This window comes from Pelobates fuscus, chromosome 9, assembly GCF_036172605.1.
Source record: "Pelobates fuscus isolate aPelFus1 chromosome 9, aPelFus1.pri, whole genome shotgun sequence".
Taxonomy (NCBI): Eukaryota; Metazoa; Chordata; class Amphibia; order Anura; family Pelobatidae; genus Pelobates; species Pelobates fuscus.
The window spans coordinates 142,770,896-142,786,674 of record NC_086325.1 but is presented as its reverse complement, the minus strand read 5'-3'; the positions used below and the strand labels follow the sequence as shown (position 1 = coordinate 142,786,674).

Here is a 15,779-nt window from a genome sequence, read left to right as displayed (position 1 = left end):
CAACACCGGTTTTACCATACGGACTTCACTAGCGAAAATACATGGTTACTTTATCATTTAAAATTCCGTATGTCTCCCTTGATTAACTCCCCTCATTAACTTCCTTTGTATACGACGGATTACACTGGCATTGTGCATCATCTCAATACACAAACAGTAAAGTGCGCACAGTGCTCTATATAGGAGAATTTTTTACCCCACGGTGTAAACAATATGTAGATACTCTCCTCTGTCTAATTAGGATGCAGCATGATGAGATCTTTCAAGGAAAAAACAAAAAAGAGACAGAACTCTCGTAGCGTAGTTCAGGGGATCCCAAAAAGTAGATCCAGAGGTTTTAAAACTACAGCTTCCACGATGCCCTGTCGTTCTAAAGGCACGCAAAGCATCATGGGAGTTGTAGTTGTACAACATCTGGGAATCTATCTTTTGGGCACCGTTGGTGTAGTGTATAAAAAGCAAGTTACTTAGTAATTAGATTTACCAACGCGGCTCAGAGCCTGCCATAACTGGTGTTAAAAACACTACGGGAGGTCTAGGTCTTTTGAGATCATCCTGCTGTATCCAAATTAGGCAAAAGAGAGAGTATCTACATTTAGCTTACACGAAGGTGTAGAAATCACCTTTATAATGGAACGTTGCACACTTTACGGTTTGGGTTTTGTTTTTTTGTTTTTGTGAGAATTAAGTATAGCGCTGCATGTGCACTTTACACTTTTATTGGTTTATATTGTGCATTATCTACCTGAATTAGCCCAGTGTTCTACATATAACACAATAATCCAGTCCATTCACATTTTAGGTGCATCCTTAGAGAAAAGATTCTCCCATGCCCCTCAATTTTAGATTAAAAGTCCCTGCAAGCTGAAAACAATGCAGTTAAAATTCATTGATAAGTTCTTGCTTTGCCAGCAGAGGAATTAAATTAGTTATTATATTTTAAAACAGTTTCTAGTTGAAACAGTTATTTAAAATATTGAAAGAAAAAAAAAAAAAAAAAAAAAAAAAAAGGCTGATGTGAAAAGGCTTACATTCTTCATATCAAGTCCAGTGATAGGCAACAGATCACATCAAACTGTGCAAAAACGAAATGGGGAAAAAAAAAAGTAAAAAAAAAAAAAAAAAAAAAAAAAAAAAAAGGCCCAGTTTTCCACGTATTACTGCCAAATATATTCCGCTTTCCACTTTCTTGCCACAGGGCCAAATATAAATCAGCCTAATCAAAAAAAAAATGCTCTTGGCTGATAAGACAAGACAAACAAAAAACCAAAAGGATGACATTATTTTGCTTCAAATTACAAAAAAAAAAGAAAAAAAAATTAAATTAGTTTCAACATGTAGACCGGATATTTTTGTTTTGAGTTTGTCTGGTTTTATATGAGAAATCAAATATGGTGTTCAAGAGACCGATTTTCTGCTGGAACATCCCCATTCAGCTCTCGTACAGTTTCTATTCCCAGGTACGACAAGAGAATCTCACTCCGCCTTTGTGAAAGATGGAGAATATCTTCTGCCAGGGACTGGACTGTAGTATACCTCATTTTATCCAAATCAAACATATCCTTCAAATACTGTACAATCTGGTGCTGTAAAAAAAAAAAGAAAAAAAAAAAGAAAAAGAAATATTGAAATATTTGTAAAAATGCAAAATAAATTTAAAAAAAACAAAAACATTAAAATTTTATTATATATCAACAAAGCAAAGTGATTTTCTGGGCAAAGTCGAAACAGGTTGATCAGTTTTTTGATCTACACGTTCTTAAGTTACACTAATTATAGACGGGTAAATGTAGTGACTCGAGGTATTTGAAGGTTGTACAGTGTTTTAGTAACTCATTTAGAGCAGGACCTGCCTTTACCCTTTAAAATCTCTTACTATCTCTGAGTAGTAAGTGAATTACTTTGGACCACTCTTGATCTATTAAAACGACAGATGTGATATACGGGGCAGTAGGGCGGATTTGGCTATTTTATAGTTTAGTCGTTCGTGAGGTAATGCAGGATTTTTAGGGGTCGTCATAATGCATCTCTATCCCAGAACGCAGAGACCTCTTACCTTCTCCCTTTTACACTATTAGCAACCAAGAAAACAAGCAAATTTTTTCGTACAATAAATAAAAATAAAAAGTTACGTTTACTGAATTGCACTTCTTCCAGTACTTTGACAAATTGTTAGTTACCCAAGTGGCTTTTGTTTTATCATTACTTAGGTAGCAATTTGCTAGTTTGAAAAATACACATCCCACCTGTTGCAATAAATTGTATTCAATATATCCTGACTTTGTTTATTTCTTTATAACAGAAGTCATAAAATATTTTATTTTGTAAAATTAAAACCAATATTACCAAAAGCAGTCCCCTTTTTCCTTTCTTAAAGGACCACTATAGTGCCAGGAAAACATGCTCATTTTCCGGGCTCTGGGGAGAGGAAAGGGGTTAAAACTTACCTTTCTCCAGCGCCAGGCGGGGAGCTCTCCTCCTCCTCCGATCCTCCTCCCATTCGGCTGAATGCGCACGCGCGGCAAGAGCTGCGCGCATTCAGCCGGTCTCATAGGAAAGCATTATCAATGCTTTCCTATGGACGCTTGCGTGCTCTCACTGTGATTTTCACAGTGAGAATCACGCAAGCACCTCTAGCGGCTGACAATGAGACAGCCACTAGAGGATTTGAGGGCTGGATTAACCCATTTATAAACATTGCAGTTTCTCTGAAACAGCTATGTTTATAAAAAAAAATGGGTTATCCCTAGCTGGACCTGGCACCCAGACCACTTCATTAAGCTGAAGTGGTCTGGGTGCCTAGAGTGGTCCTTTAACCACATTATTAAAAAACATAATTATGAATATATGTATTTTTACTTTTTTTCCCCCGCATTTCAGCTGCACCTAATCCAACTAAAGGAAAGTGGATTATCAGTCTACTTCTGCTTGCACAAGAACCTGACTCAGAAATGCATGTGGCTGTTATGGATTGGTATTTAAAATCATATGAAGTAGGTCAGTGATGGCTCGTCTTTAGCACTGATTGAGGAATCCCTCATCCCTGAATTTTTTAAAATTAAATCCAAATAAAAAAAAGACGAGGGCACAAATAGCTAAGTTCATATTAAATTGGTAAACTTCAGGCTTTAGTAAATAGCCCTACAAGATTCCCTTAAAGGAAACCTAGTGCACCAGTCGCATTGCCAAAGGGGGTAGCCATACTAGCAGTCTGTAATTTATGTATACAGTTTGATACTATAAAGTTTGCCGATTGATGCACAATGTCAGTTATTCTGCTGACTGGATAAATTGGTTAGGATTTTACCAACTTTACTGCCATGCATACAAATAAGATAAAGTCATCAAAGCAATATGGCTAAAAGCAGGTTTTAGACATATCTGTCAAATGCAATACCTTAAAGAAATTACAATTTTCTGTCAAATGCTCCTTGGGCCCCAAAAATCCAAATGCCAGGACGGGACTAACGTGCTCCGATACGGAGTAAAAATGTGAAATGAATCCATCAGGAACCTGTAATCAAAGGTGACATTTTTATTTTGTAGGAAAAGAAAAAATAACTAGGTGCATGATTATATAAATAAGGATTTTAATAATAATAAATTTCTGTTGTACATCTAAGAGTACTTGCCAAACTTTATCACTCTAGGATACTAACCATCCCTCTCTGCTATCCTAGAGTAATTCCATTGTACTCTCTTTCTCCACCCTACATCTCTATCTATGCTTTTAATTAGATATATCCTTATTTCCTTGTCTGCTATATGCCCATATTATGCAAATAATACCTTCAGCCCATTGCTGGAACAAGGGGCAGCAAGTAAGAATTCACATACAGCTCCCGAAGTATAGAAATGTATCATTTATCTCAATTATACGATTTTATAGTTGTAGGTTTAGATGAACGTAAAATGACAGGTTTCCTTTTGTAGTTCTGGTTTATTTATACATATGAACGGTTGAACTTCGAGAAAACAACGCTCAAAACCAAAAGTGTGTTCTCATCATATCGATTTCTTACAGATTTAGTTGCCAATTGCATACCATTAGAAGCCTTCTTTTTGCTTTAAGGACAGACCAACAGGCAGTTGCTAATGCCTAAGAGAGACAGAAAATATTATAAACAGATGGCCAAAGCCCAGGCATTAACATGATATAGAAGCACATACAAAGAAAGAAAATAAATAAAAATAACTAAACTCTGAATTATTTCTCTAGTGCCATACCTCAAATGCCATACCTCCAAATTGGGGATAAATACAAATGTGTAAACAAATAAATGTGCAACTTGATTGGTGCTAAAAGGGAAATAAAATTAAATAAAAAATATACACACACACACACACACACACACACCTAGTCACACTTTATTTTTTCTTCATTTTGGCTTTATTTTCTTAACTAAATCATGGCACAATGTGAGAGGTCATGTGGTGGTGTTCATTGGAGGTTGTATTTACCCAATTTAAGACCTGCTTAGGAACAGATGACTATTCTTATATCATGATATGTAAAACCATAGGATTTCAAAGAGGGTGTACTTGCTTTTCCCACCCCCCATGACCGTGCATTCACCTTTTATGCTGTCCACTTATTGCGTATATATATATATATATATATATATATATACACACACATATATACACACATACATACACACACACACACCTTGTCATTAAAAAATGATGTTAGTCCAATAAAAAAGGTATTACAACATACGAATTCTGTTTGTTTGTTTTTTACACACACATATATATACATATTATAAAAAAAAAATAGATTTTTTTTTAATTGATGTATACATATGGGAGATCTTGGGATAGGGAAAGGTTTGAAAATTGACATGCCCATTTCTTACAAAATATGAAGATAAGATCTAAATGAATGGTGCGTGAAATATGAATAAATATACCTATGCAGCTTTTCAGTTTTCTTCCAATAATATACTTATACAGCTTGTAAACTTGCTTCCACAAATATATCTTTAAAAATACAAAGAACATGTCTATTATGTGTGTTATTACTACAAACTTATCTACTGTTGATAACCATGCCCCCCTACTACGGCTATACACAGGGATATCTATCGATAGTTTATCTAATTAACCTTGTTTTACTTCAACATGACCTAGCAATGTTATGCATCCAATATATGTATGTGCCCTTATGTTTTACTTTATCTTATCTAACCCTACTCTACTAATACTATCATTTTTCACAAGCGACCTAGCGTTTAGCTCAAAGGACTAGTGAGTTATACTTAGTCTTTCAGCGAATATATACGGTATTACGTAACCAGTTGCAGCCCTGATGTAAATTGTGCCCATACTACACCTACTACATTATAGGTGACCTAGCAATGTTAAGCATACAATATCTGTATTTGCGCCTATGTTTTGTTTTATTTTATCTCATCTGAACCTACTCTACTAATACTGTTATTTACCTTAAACGTTGACCTAGCGTTTTAGTGTAAGGGTCCAGTGAGCTATATTTAGCGTTCCAGTGAATATGTACGGTATTACGTAACCAGTTACAGCCTTGATTTAAACTGTGTCCATACCACAACTACCACATCGTAGGTCACCTAGCATTGTTAAGCATACAATATCTGTATTCGCGCTTATGTTTTTAATATAACGCATAGTTTGAAAACAGAAAAAAAAAAATAAAAAAAAAAAATAAAAAAAATAAAAAAAATAAAAAAAAAAAAAAAAAAAAAATACAAAGAACACAAACATAGCGTAGACCAACTAAAAAGCAAATAATAGCATCCCCTTAAATTATACCACTAAGAAAAAAGAGAAAGAAAAACCAAAACATCACACAAACTAGTGGCTCAAGGCCACTGAAACGTGTGTGTGTGTGTGTGTGTGTGTGTGTGTGTGTGTGTGTGTGTGTGAGAGAGAGAGAGAGTGAGACACTCAATATTTAAAACAAAATGAAAGTAGTAATTAACTCACAGTCTCCTTAAAACTGTCAGAAAGCCATCGATTGCGCAGTACAGCAATAACTGAGGTTGGTGGGTTCTCAAGGTCTTCAAAGGCATCCATTAATATGAAATCTAGGGCTATGTCAAAGAAATTCATACACACAACCTGCACAGATTGTAAGACAAAATAAATGTAAAAAAAATAAAAATAAACTGATAAGTAATATTTAAAACGGCGACATGTTTCTTACCCCACGTCCTTCAAGTTCCTTCTGAGTGGTGGGCCAAGTTTCCTCTTTTAACGTATAGTGTAGCATCGCCTCATAGTTTTCATGGAATCTCGTGGGGTTCTAAAAATAAAACAAACAAATGACTGATATCTGGGAGTGTTTGTAGGGGTCCGTAAAACTAGTCGAACGTTAATAATTTGTTTATAAACAAACTTCAATGAATGTTTTATGAATTAGATGCCATAAATGAAACCTATACCTTGTCAGCTTTGACCATGAGCCCAGTCACCATCTGCTTTCCGACTTTACCATAAAACAATCGATTCCCTTCATCTTCTAGTAGCAGCTAGAAGAATGGAAAAAAATATATAAAGCTGTTAAAAGGAAAAGGACACGAGATTTGCGAGCTGCTGTGGAAGTGGGTGTTAAAGGACTGCTCCATTACCTGAAATGCCTGTCGGACACAGTGGAGTTTGGCCAGGAAGTCTTGGTCATTGTAACACCCCAACAATTCTGTTCTAGAAATGAAAAAAAAATGGCATGTTAAAACTAAAAAAAAAAAGACAGGTCTACTTTTATCGTGATTAAAGATGAGAATAATATATCATGACATATATTACAAAACACAAGATTCGCTACTGAATGTGCTGGCGCTATATAAATAATAATAATAGGGGGATTCAACTCTAAGTTGGCTCATGTGGCCTTTGAATTACGTAGTCCTCAAGTACCAATGACAGAAGTAGAACCTTGAGAATTTGCTACAATACACTCGACCGAATAGTCTTCTATATTTTATTCTCAGTGTCCTAGGCCCTGTAAACTGCAATGACCAGTTGAAATCTGGATGAACGTCTCAACTATTTATTTGCAATTTTTGAATGTTTCACTCAGTTCTCATATTAAAAGAGCACTATGGGGTCAGGAACACAAACATTTATTCCTGACCCTATAGTGTTAAAACCACCATCTAGCCAACCGGATCCCCTCATGCCTCCATAAATATAGTAAAATCTTACTTGAATTCAAGTCTGCAGCTGCATACTTTAATCCGTTTCCATTAGACCTGCCCACTGCATGCTGACATCAGAAGTGGTGGCCTGATCCAATCACAGTGCTTCCCCATAGGATTGGCTGAGACTGACAAAGGCAGATCAGGGGCAGAGCCAGCACAATTCAAACACAGCCCTGGCCAATCAGCATCTCCTCATAGAGATTAATTGAATCAATGAATATCTATGAGGAAAGTTCAGTGTCTGCATGCAGAGGGAGGAGATACTGAATGTCTGGATGCATTTTAGGCAGCCATGACCCAGGAAGGATCTCGAACAGTCATTTGAGAAGTGGCCAGTAAAGTCATCACTAGGCTGTAATGTAAACACTGCATTTTCTCTAAAAACAGCAAAAGGCCTGAAGGTAATTATTCTACTCACCAGAACAAATTCAATAAGCTGTAGTTGTTCTGGTGACTATAGTGTCCCTTTAAGAGCAAAATCCAAATGAAGACCAAAACTAAGGGCTTTACAATCTTTTTTAATTCAATTAACGCTCAAGCACCCAGCAAGCAAATATTTGCCTCTTACCTGATAACCAACAAATGGGGGAGTTTGGCTAAAAACCAACTATTACCTTACTGTCCTGCATGGTACGCTCCCCTTTTGGACCAACTTCATGGCTTCTTTGTATGCTGCAGCAGGCTTGGATGGCATAAGAGGTAGGTCACCAAGTTGTAAATTGTCAAAGAGCTGGGAGAAAAAAGAAAATACATTTTATGAAAAGAGTCACAGGACAAATTAAGAGTTTTGAAACAGAATCTCTACCATAAAGGCTAAAGATGCTGAAGCCTAGCTGAAACGAATGATGTGACCCAATTAACAGCGAGCAGGTCAGCAAAGTCTAAAAAAATCTAAAGGAAAATAGCGTGGAGGAAGTGGAGGAATAAAGCAGGCCTCTGAGTTATAAAGATGGATAACAAACATAGATTATAGGGGGTCATTTGAAAACCGAATCTCAAAGGTTAGGCCAATGTAATTTTTTTTAGACATTCTCCCATTTAGTCTGTTTTTGCATCTAACTTTTTCAATTAATTTTGGCTTTCTCTGCAATTTAAAAAAATATATATATTTTTTTTAAATGGTACTGGGTCATAAATGCTTGCACAAAGTCAAAAGACTATGGCCAGCCGTGGTTACAGAAAATCGTCAGAATACTCACTTCAGCCGCTGAGAAAAAGGAATCCTCAGAAGTTGTACTGTAATCATCGTCCATGCGAAGCGGTCTTCCTTCCAAAAGAGGGAACATCAAATCTCCTTCTGAGTAGGAGAAAACATCAGCACAGACAAATATTTGTCAAAGCAAAGAATCCAGCCGAAAGACAGAAGAGCACAGACATATGGTAACATACATCCTTATCCTTAAATCTCAAATGGTCAGAAAGGGACAGTGTTGTCATTGTGAGTGCATCTGGAGGTCTGTCTTGGGGCAGGGGACGTCTGTCTTGGGGCAGGGCTATTCAGAACATTTTATTTGAGTTAATTACCTATTGACCACAAATTATGCAGCTAAAAAAGTCTTTTACGACAAGACAAAAACTATTTTATTTACACAAACCAGTAAGTGTCTAAACACATACCACAGTTTAAAGGAGATAATGTTTTATAGGCGTGGTTTTATACAGGGTCAATTAGGCTAAAAAAAAAAAACTGTGTGTAGAGGTAAATTTATATATATATATATATATATATATATATATATATATATATATATATATATATATATATATATATATATATATATATATATATATATATATATATATAAACTTAAGAATGAAGGATGCACTCACAGGACTTGGTGAAAAAATCTTCTTGTTTTATTCAATCACGGTGTAAACCCAAAACCGACGTTTCGACCTCTGCAGGTCTTTTTCACCTTGAAAAAGACCTGCAGAGGTCGAAACGTCGGTTTTGGGTTTACACCGTGATTGAATAAAACAAGAAGATTTTTTCACCAAGTCCTGTGAGTGCATCCTTCATTCTTAAGTTTATATATACAACGCAAAGTGGATTGCACCCAGGCAAGTATTCCATAATATTGGTAAAGGAGAGTGCCAAGCTATTACTTATACTATATATATATATTAAAAATATATATTTTTTTTTTTTTAAAAGGGGGGAGGTTTGATAGTATGCCCCCCAAAAAATGCCACTTCAGTGAATGAGCCGGACAAAGATTTAGTAAATGCTCAGTTTTAACTGAAAGGGTTACAGTTTAAATCATTTCTACCAATAAAAAAAAATTTAAAATAGAAATATTCGAAAAAAATTAAGATTTTTTTTTTTTTTTTTTTAAATGTTCACACGGTATTTACCCAAATCCATCAGCATGCTGCCCTCTTGGGGTGTGCTTGTCCCAAATTCTTCCTGCAGGTTGTAAGCTCGATGGAGAAGAGCTTCAAGCTTCCCTGTTAACTCCTTGGTCTGGGTTTCCTGTGTCAGGGACAGGCAGTAGAACATGCAGATTTTCACATTTTTTACAGATATAAGGCTCAAATTCACCCCATTACTATCAGGGACACAATGCAGATTTACCCTATTACTAGTACAAATAGGACACAGACTTCGTCCACGACTACCATGAACAAACAGATTTATCCAGTTTTGCGGTTTTTAAAACAAAAAAGAGAATTTTGTATTTCATTATAGTACAAGTTTCTATCTACTACAGTCCTGAAAAATATTACACATCTGGGCAGGACATGCACTGTAGTTGCTGCGATTATTCCTCTAGTGTGTCGTAGTTGCTGAGGTAATATAGAAGTAGTTTGACACATCACTCTGTTCTAACAAAGAAGCTAGAAAATCAGCCTAATGGCATAAGTCTTTTCAATCAGGAAGGGGTAGGAGCAGACAGGAGGGCAGTGGGAGGGGGGGTACAGTTGTGTAACACTCGATGACTTGGTACAATGGCACAGCTGTAGACTGGTTAAGTATTTCATTAAATGAATGAAAAGGCAATTAGATTTATCACTTAACACGTGATTTAATGCATATGGAGAAGTTGTAACTCAAAAATAACATGGTATGATTATTGTAATGGCATGATAAATATACGATTTTTTGGATTTAAAAAATAAAAAATAAATAAAGTTACAGATGGTTTAAATTGAATGCTTTACAACAAAGTAAAAAAAATTACAACGCATGAATGTTTGTCACTCAGCAAGTTGCAGTGTTTTGTTAACCAAGACATGTTTGTGTGTCCTTGTACCCCTAGAGCCTAGACTATAGAGAGCCACAATTAATTGCTCTCTCCTTGTCCTGTTTTCTTAAACAGCAGCTTTCAGTACAAAGAGACAGATGATGGCTGAACAACCCACTTAAACAGCACACTACCAACGACGTTTATGTAAATGCATGCGGTGTATCAGTGCACTGAAGGGTTGTAAAACAGTACGATTTGTTTACATTTTACCGTAATTCTGTTTTCTCATGTCTGCTAACTAATCAGCTGATTGGTGCCTCCTTGCTCCCTGCTAAAACCTAAAGCTAAATTCCTTTTCTAGGATTGATTCTGAATGCTTTTAGTGAAGGTCAAAACGTGGCTGGTTTTCAAAATATATCTCAGACATGTATAAGGATTGGGCCGGTTTTCTTCAAAGAACCTTGGACGCATTGATTTTTGGACTACACTTCCCATAACCACCCAGGACTGGTAAAAAACTTTATGGATACATTTTCTAAATAAATGTATTGGAAAAATCTATTTCCAGATTTCCCTGAAGCAAACCAGCAATTTAATCAGTTACGATTTTAACACTAGTTTTGAACTATTAAAAAAGCCATTTAATTATTTTTATTAAAAAAAAAAAAAAAAATCACAAGAAATAACCAAATAGTATATGCAAATTTAAAAAGCAAACAATGGGGTAAAAATTACTTTAAAAAAAATATAATAAATAAAAAGAGAATTGCATAGATAATACATTAAAATGATGGGGAAAATAAAAGTCTCCCGCTGGGCACAGTTTAGTGAACAAGCATTAAGCTGCGGGTAGACACTTGCACAATGTGCGTAAACCCATGTACCACATTCCGAGGAGTAGTTTAATTTAAGATAAGTGGAACTGCTCAGTAAATGGACAACAGTCCTACTGCACCTGCTATTGGTTTACCAAAAGTCTTGTTCATGAGCCGACAGAATGGTAGATGTGGGCATTGGGTGGTTAAATAACTTCTTTATAGGAATATAGAGGTCATATTGACCTTCAATCAGCTTTTTTACGTTAAAATATGATGGCTGGCTAGCTAGCAAGCACTGGCCATCTGCCACATTAACCCCCACAGTACTGAATTTTAGTTTAACTATTTGACCGCTGGCTGCTAGAGCTGCCAGAGGCCAAATAATTATTTGTGATTTTTTTTTTTTCCCCCAAAGTCAAAGCCAATATTTGAAGCTTCCAGGCCTGGCTTTCAGCCTTGCTTAGAGCCGGAATTCTATGAACAATGTCCATATTTTGCCATCTGAATGGCCACATACAGCACTGGATGCTTTTCTTTGATCCGTCTGGTACGGGGTCATTCAGACTTTCGCGAGTATGATTAGAGAGTCACCACAAGCTAGCTGATTATTTGTGAACTGCAGAAATCCTCGTGTTACTGGTGCCTGAAATGGGTGTTTGACAGACCTAGACTTTCACACCTACCTCAGACAAGTCCTCAGGCAGGGTCTCATTAATGATCTCGCTAATCTGAGCGGTCGGAGTACTTGAGCTGCACCGGTGTCCAATGTGCAGAGCTTGCTGCCACTTGTGCAAAGCTTCCTCGAAAAGCTCCATTCCTGGAAGCCCGGGAAAATAAAAAAAACAATTTTAAAAAAAAAAGGGGAACATGAAAATGTGTCTTGCATAAAATCACACCAAGCATGACCATCCGGTATCATTACAGCTGCTGAACTACAAATCCCATGAAGCTCTGCCACATGGTCAATCCAATAGCCAAACACAATGGGAGTTGGGTTTAATAACAGCCTGAAAGCGAACAGCTGGTTAATACGTTACACCAAGTAGTAAGACTTCTATCCAGCACTGATCACTTTAAAACACACAGTTTATCACTTAGAATTTACTTTTTTTTTTTTTTTACATTTGTTTTATAAGTGTGGATCCAGTTTATACACACACACACACACACACACACACTTGCATTTTCTCTTTAATGTAGAACAGTGATATACATTTCTCATGGTGCAACAGTAGCTAACAAAACAATCGGTATTGCATTGTTTATATGTTCTAAAAATGCATATTTTAAGTCCTACATGGGAATTTCAGGGAGCCCATCCGTGAGCTGCAGCCTAACAGTATGTGGGTCATGACCTTGACAAGGATCCTAAATACATAAGTACATTTACCCAGTATAAATGACCTGTAGCAGACAGTAGTCAATGATTTACAGCAAAACAATGAAGTCACGATCACTTACTAAATGAAATGTTCCAAAAGAGTGAATAGATTAATGCATTCAATAAAAATAAAAAACAACAACAAAGGAATCTGTGATATATAGGTTTAATAAATACGCTTTAAGCAGTTATTAGGCTGTTGCTGACATTTTAACCCAAACTACTCCATCCAACAGGAAATGTGTGCATCTGCACCATGTAAAATTAAAGACAGGGTACCCACAGGTAGGTACCCCACATATGGATGAGAGAGGATGGAGAGTGTGGGACAGAGAGGTTGATTTCAATAAAGAGAAGAAATAAAAAATGGGTCCAGCTATGTATATCACTGCAGGGTATGAATGTTTGTATTTGATTAGTGAGCAGCACTGAGGTCATGGACATTCCAGTCTAGCGTGAAAAGAAGAGGGAGGCTTGCAAAGGCAGCAGATAAGAGAATTGCAACTTTTGCAAACTGTTTTTAGATATACCCTCGATTAATAAAAAAATATGAATGTTTGTTTTAATTTGGGGTATATCTACTAAATTGATTTTTTTTGTTGATTTTTTTTTTAAAGATAAAAAATAAATTACACACAATAAATGTACATATACTTCACACATTGACTATTATCGAACAACATCTTAAGTCAATTAAATTGCCCTAAATCCTGAAAGTGCCTGCAAAAAAAAATAAAAAAAATCTGGTTTCCCATCTTTATATTACTTCTAGCTTTTTACCAGGGTCCAAACTTTTTATCCGGTATTCCTACACATCTACCTTGCGTGAGCTCCAATTTACTGCCCTTGTGCAAAATAGTTCAATCTTACATTGCCAGATGATTTGTTCTGAGAACCCGTCCCAATTTGGGACATTAGAATATTTCTGGCCACCATAAGCTTTGCAGCGGTCAGTGTATCAAATTGTGAAATACAAACGTGAATGTATGGCGCTTATTTGTGTGATTTTTTTTTATTATAAATATATATATATATTTTTTTAGATAAGACAATTTAATAGATAAGGCCTTACCTTATGTAGTTCAAAGACCCAATAAAACACATTTCAATATATGTAAGGTTAACGTGCACTATGCCTTTAAATACACTATAAACATTTAATATAGTGAGTAAAACCAATTTATAAATTGATTACAAAGTTTATAGAATACCAAAAATAATATATAATTCTAAAGTTTAAATGACTGTGTATACATATAAATCCATTAAGTTGTTAAACTCGTATTTGCACATACAAGCAAGGATGAATAATGCATAATTTGATTAGTGATAGTGATCACTCTAATAAATTACCTTATAGACAAATGCTTAATGGAAGATCACAGTAGGTAATGCTTAAGGGATAAAGAGACAAGAGATAATCAACAACAGTGTAAAACGGTTTTAAAAAAAATTAAAAGAAAGGGAGAGAGGGAGGGAGGGGGGATAGAATGGCATCCTAAAGGGAAACTATAGTGTTAGTAATACAAACCTTTATTCCTAATATTACAGCTCCCTCTGCCTTACCACGGCCCCAGCCGATAGAGGGTTAAAAACCTCTTACCCAATCCCAATGTTCCTCGACGCTCCACCTCGTCTGACGAGAAAAACTAAGGCGCATGTGCGGCAAACATCACAAGCACATGAGGCCCTCCCCATATGAAAGCATTGAATCAATGGGGATTTAAAAGACGCTGGATGTCTTCATGCAAAAAAGTCGCCTAGTGAGCAAGAAGCGCCTCTAGCGGCTGTCAGTTTCTAAAACTGCAATTATATATATTGTAGGAGTAAGGGCAGTAAGGACACTGCACCCAGACCACTTCAATGAGCTGAAGTAGTCTCGGTACCTATAGTGTGCCTTAAGCACTATGTCGCTATAAAAGGAAGGACTGAGTGAACAGCCTGAATAGCGATTTGAGGAAGCCGAATGCACAGCGAAACTAGTCATCACGTAGAACTTCTTTCCCCCCAGCCCCCGGAAGTAGTACGGGCATGTTCTCGGAGACTCAGACTTGTGCTCACCTCAGCTGCTAGCTGGTTCTCCGTTCGTCAGCTGAATCGGAGGCAAATTGTGTACCTGTCCTGGTTCTGTGTCCATTCAGAGGCGAACGTTATGCTGCATTTCAAGGCAAATTGTGGGTTGTCCTGGTTTTAACGGTTTGAAATAAAGGACATTTCCTATACAACCGTCCATGTGGATCCTATTCATTGAGGAGCTGCATTGCTTTGAGCAGTACATAACTGCTCCCTGTCTGTGAGGGCCATCCTAACCCCTCCCCTCTTACACTATGTTGTTTTTCTTTTGTCTTTTTATCCCTGAAGCATTTCCTGTGATTTTCCAATAAGCATTTGACTGTAAGTCAATTTATTAGTGATCACCATCACTAATTGAATTATGCACTTTACATTGTCTCACCCTTGCTTGTATGATCACATAAAAGTCTATTAAACAGCTTTTATATGTACACACAGTCATTTACACTTTTTTTTTTAAATTATATATTTTTTTGCTATTAAGATATGCGGTCAGAGTATGTAATACTATAGAGAATTTATCTTTATTATTTTCCTTTAAATTTAATTGAAGTAGAGCCGTGTCGGGGCATTTGACTGTGTTCGACAAAACTCTGCAATAGAAACATAGAATGTGACGGCAGATAAGAACCATTCGGCCCATCTAGTCTGCTGAATTTTCTAAAGACTTTCATTAGTCCCTGGCCTTATCTTATAGTTAGGATAGCCTCATGCCTATCCCACGCATGCTTAAACTCCTTTACAGTGTTAACCTCTACCACTTCAGCTGGAAGGCTATTCCATGCATCCACTACCCTCTCAGTAAAGTACCGTATATACTCGAGTATAAGTCGAGTTTTTCAGCAAATTTTTTGTGCTGAAAAACCCCAACTCGACTTATACTCGAGTCAATGTCTGTATTATGGAAATTTACATAATACAGACTGGGGGCTGGCAGGAAGCGTTTACTTACCTCTCTTGCAGCTCCTGTCAGCTCCCTTCTCCTCCACGCCGGTCCGGTCAGCTCTCCTGTCAGCTCCCAGTGTAAGTCTCGCGAGAGCCGCGGGGTCATAGTGCGGCTCTCGCGAGACTTACACTGGGACTTGCAGAGGGAGCTGACCGGACCGGCACGGAGGATAAGGGAGCTGACAGGAGCTGCAGG

The 15,779-nt window shown here is 36.8% G+C and overlaps 1 protein-coding gene across 1 annotated transcript in view; it reads right to left on the bottom strand.

Moving 5' to 3' along the window:
- Positions 1-1,146: 1,146 nt before the first annotated feature.
- The window catches only part of MIGA2 (mitoguardin 2), a 29,687-nt gene continuing 15,054 nt past the window's right edge, over positions 1,147-15,779 (bottom strand). The window contains exons 6-16 of the mRNA XM_063431433.1: positions 11,868-12,001; positions 9,534-9,651; positions 8,378-8,475; positions 7,793-7,908; positions 6,609-6,681; positions 6,423-6,509; positions 6,185-6,283; positions 5,965-6,099; positions 4,046-4,099; positions 3,398-3,514; positions 1,147-1,586 (exon numbers count right to left, since the gene is read on the bottom strand). Coding sequence (XP_063287503.1) covers positions 1,386-1,586; positions 3,398-3,514; positions 4,046-4,099; positions 5,965-6,099; positions 6,185-6,283; positions 6,423-6,509; positions 6,609-6,681; positions 7,793-7,908; positions 8,378-8,475; positions 9,534-9,651; positions 11,868-12,001 — 1,232 coding nt within the window. The 3' untranslated portion in view covers positions 1,147-1,385. The remainder of the gene's footprint in view (positions 1,587-3,397; positions 3,515-4,045; positions 4,100-5,964; positions 6,100-6,184; positions 6,284-6,422; positions 6,510-6,608; positions 6,682-7,792; positions 7,909-8,377; positions 8,476-9,533; positions 9,652-11,867; positions 12,002-15,779) is intronic.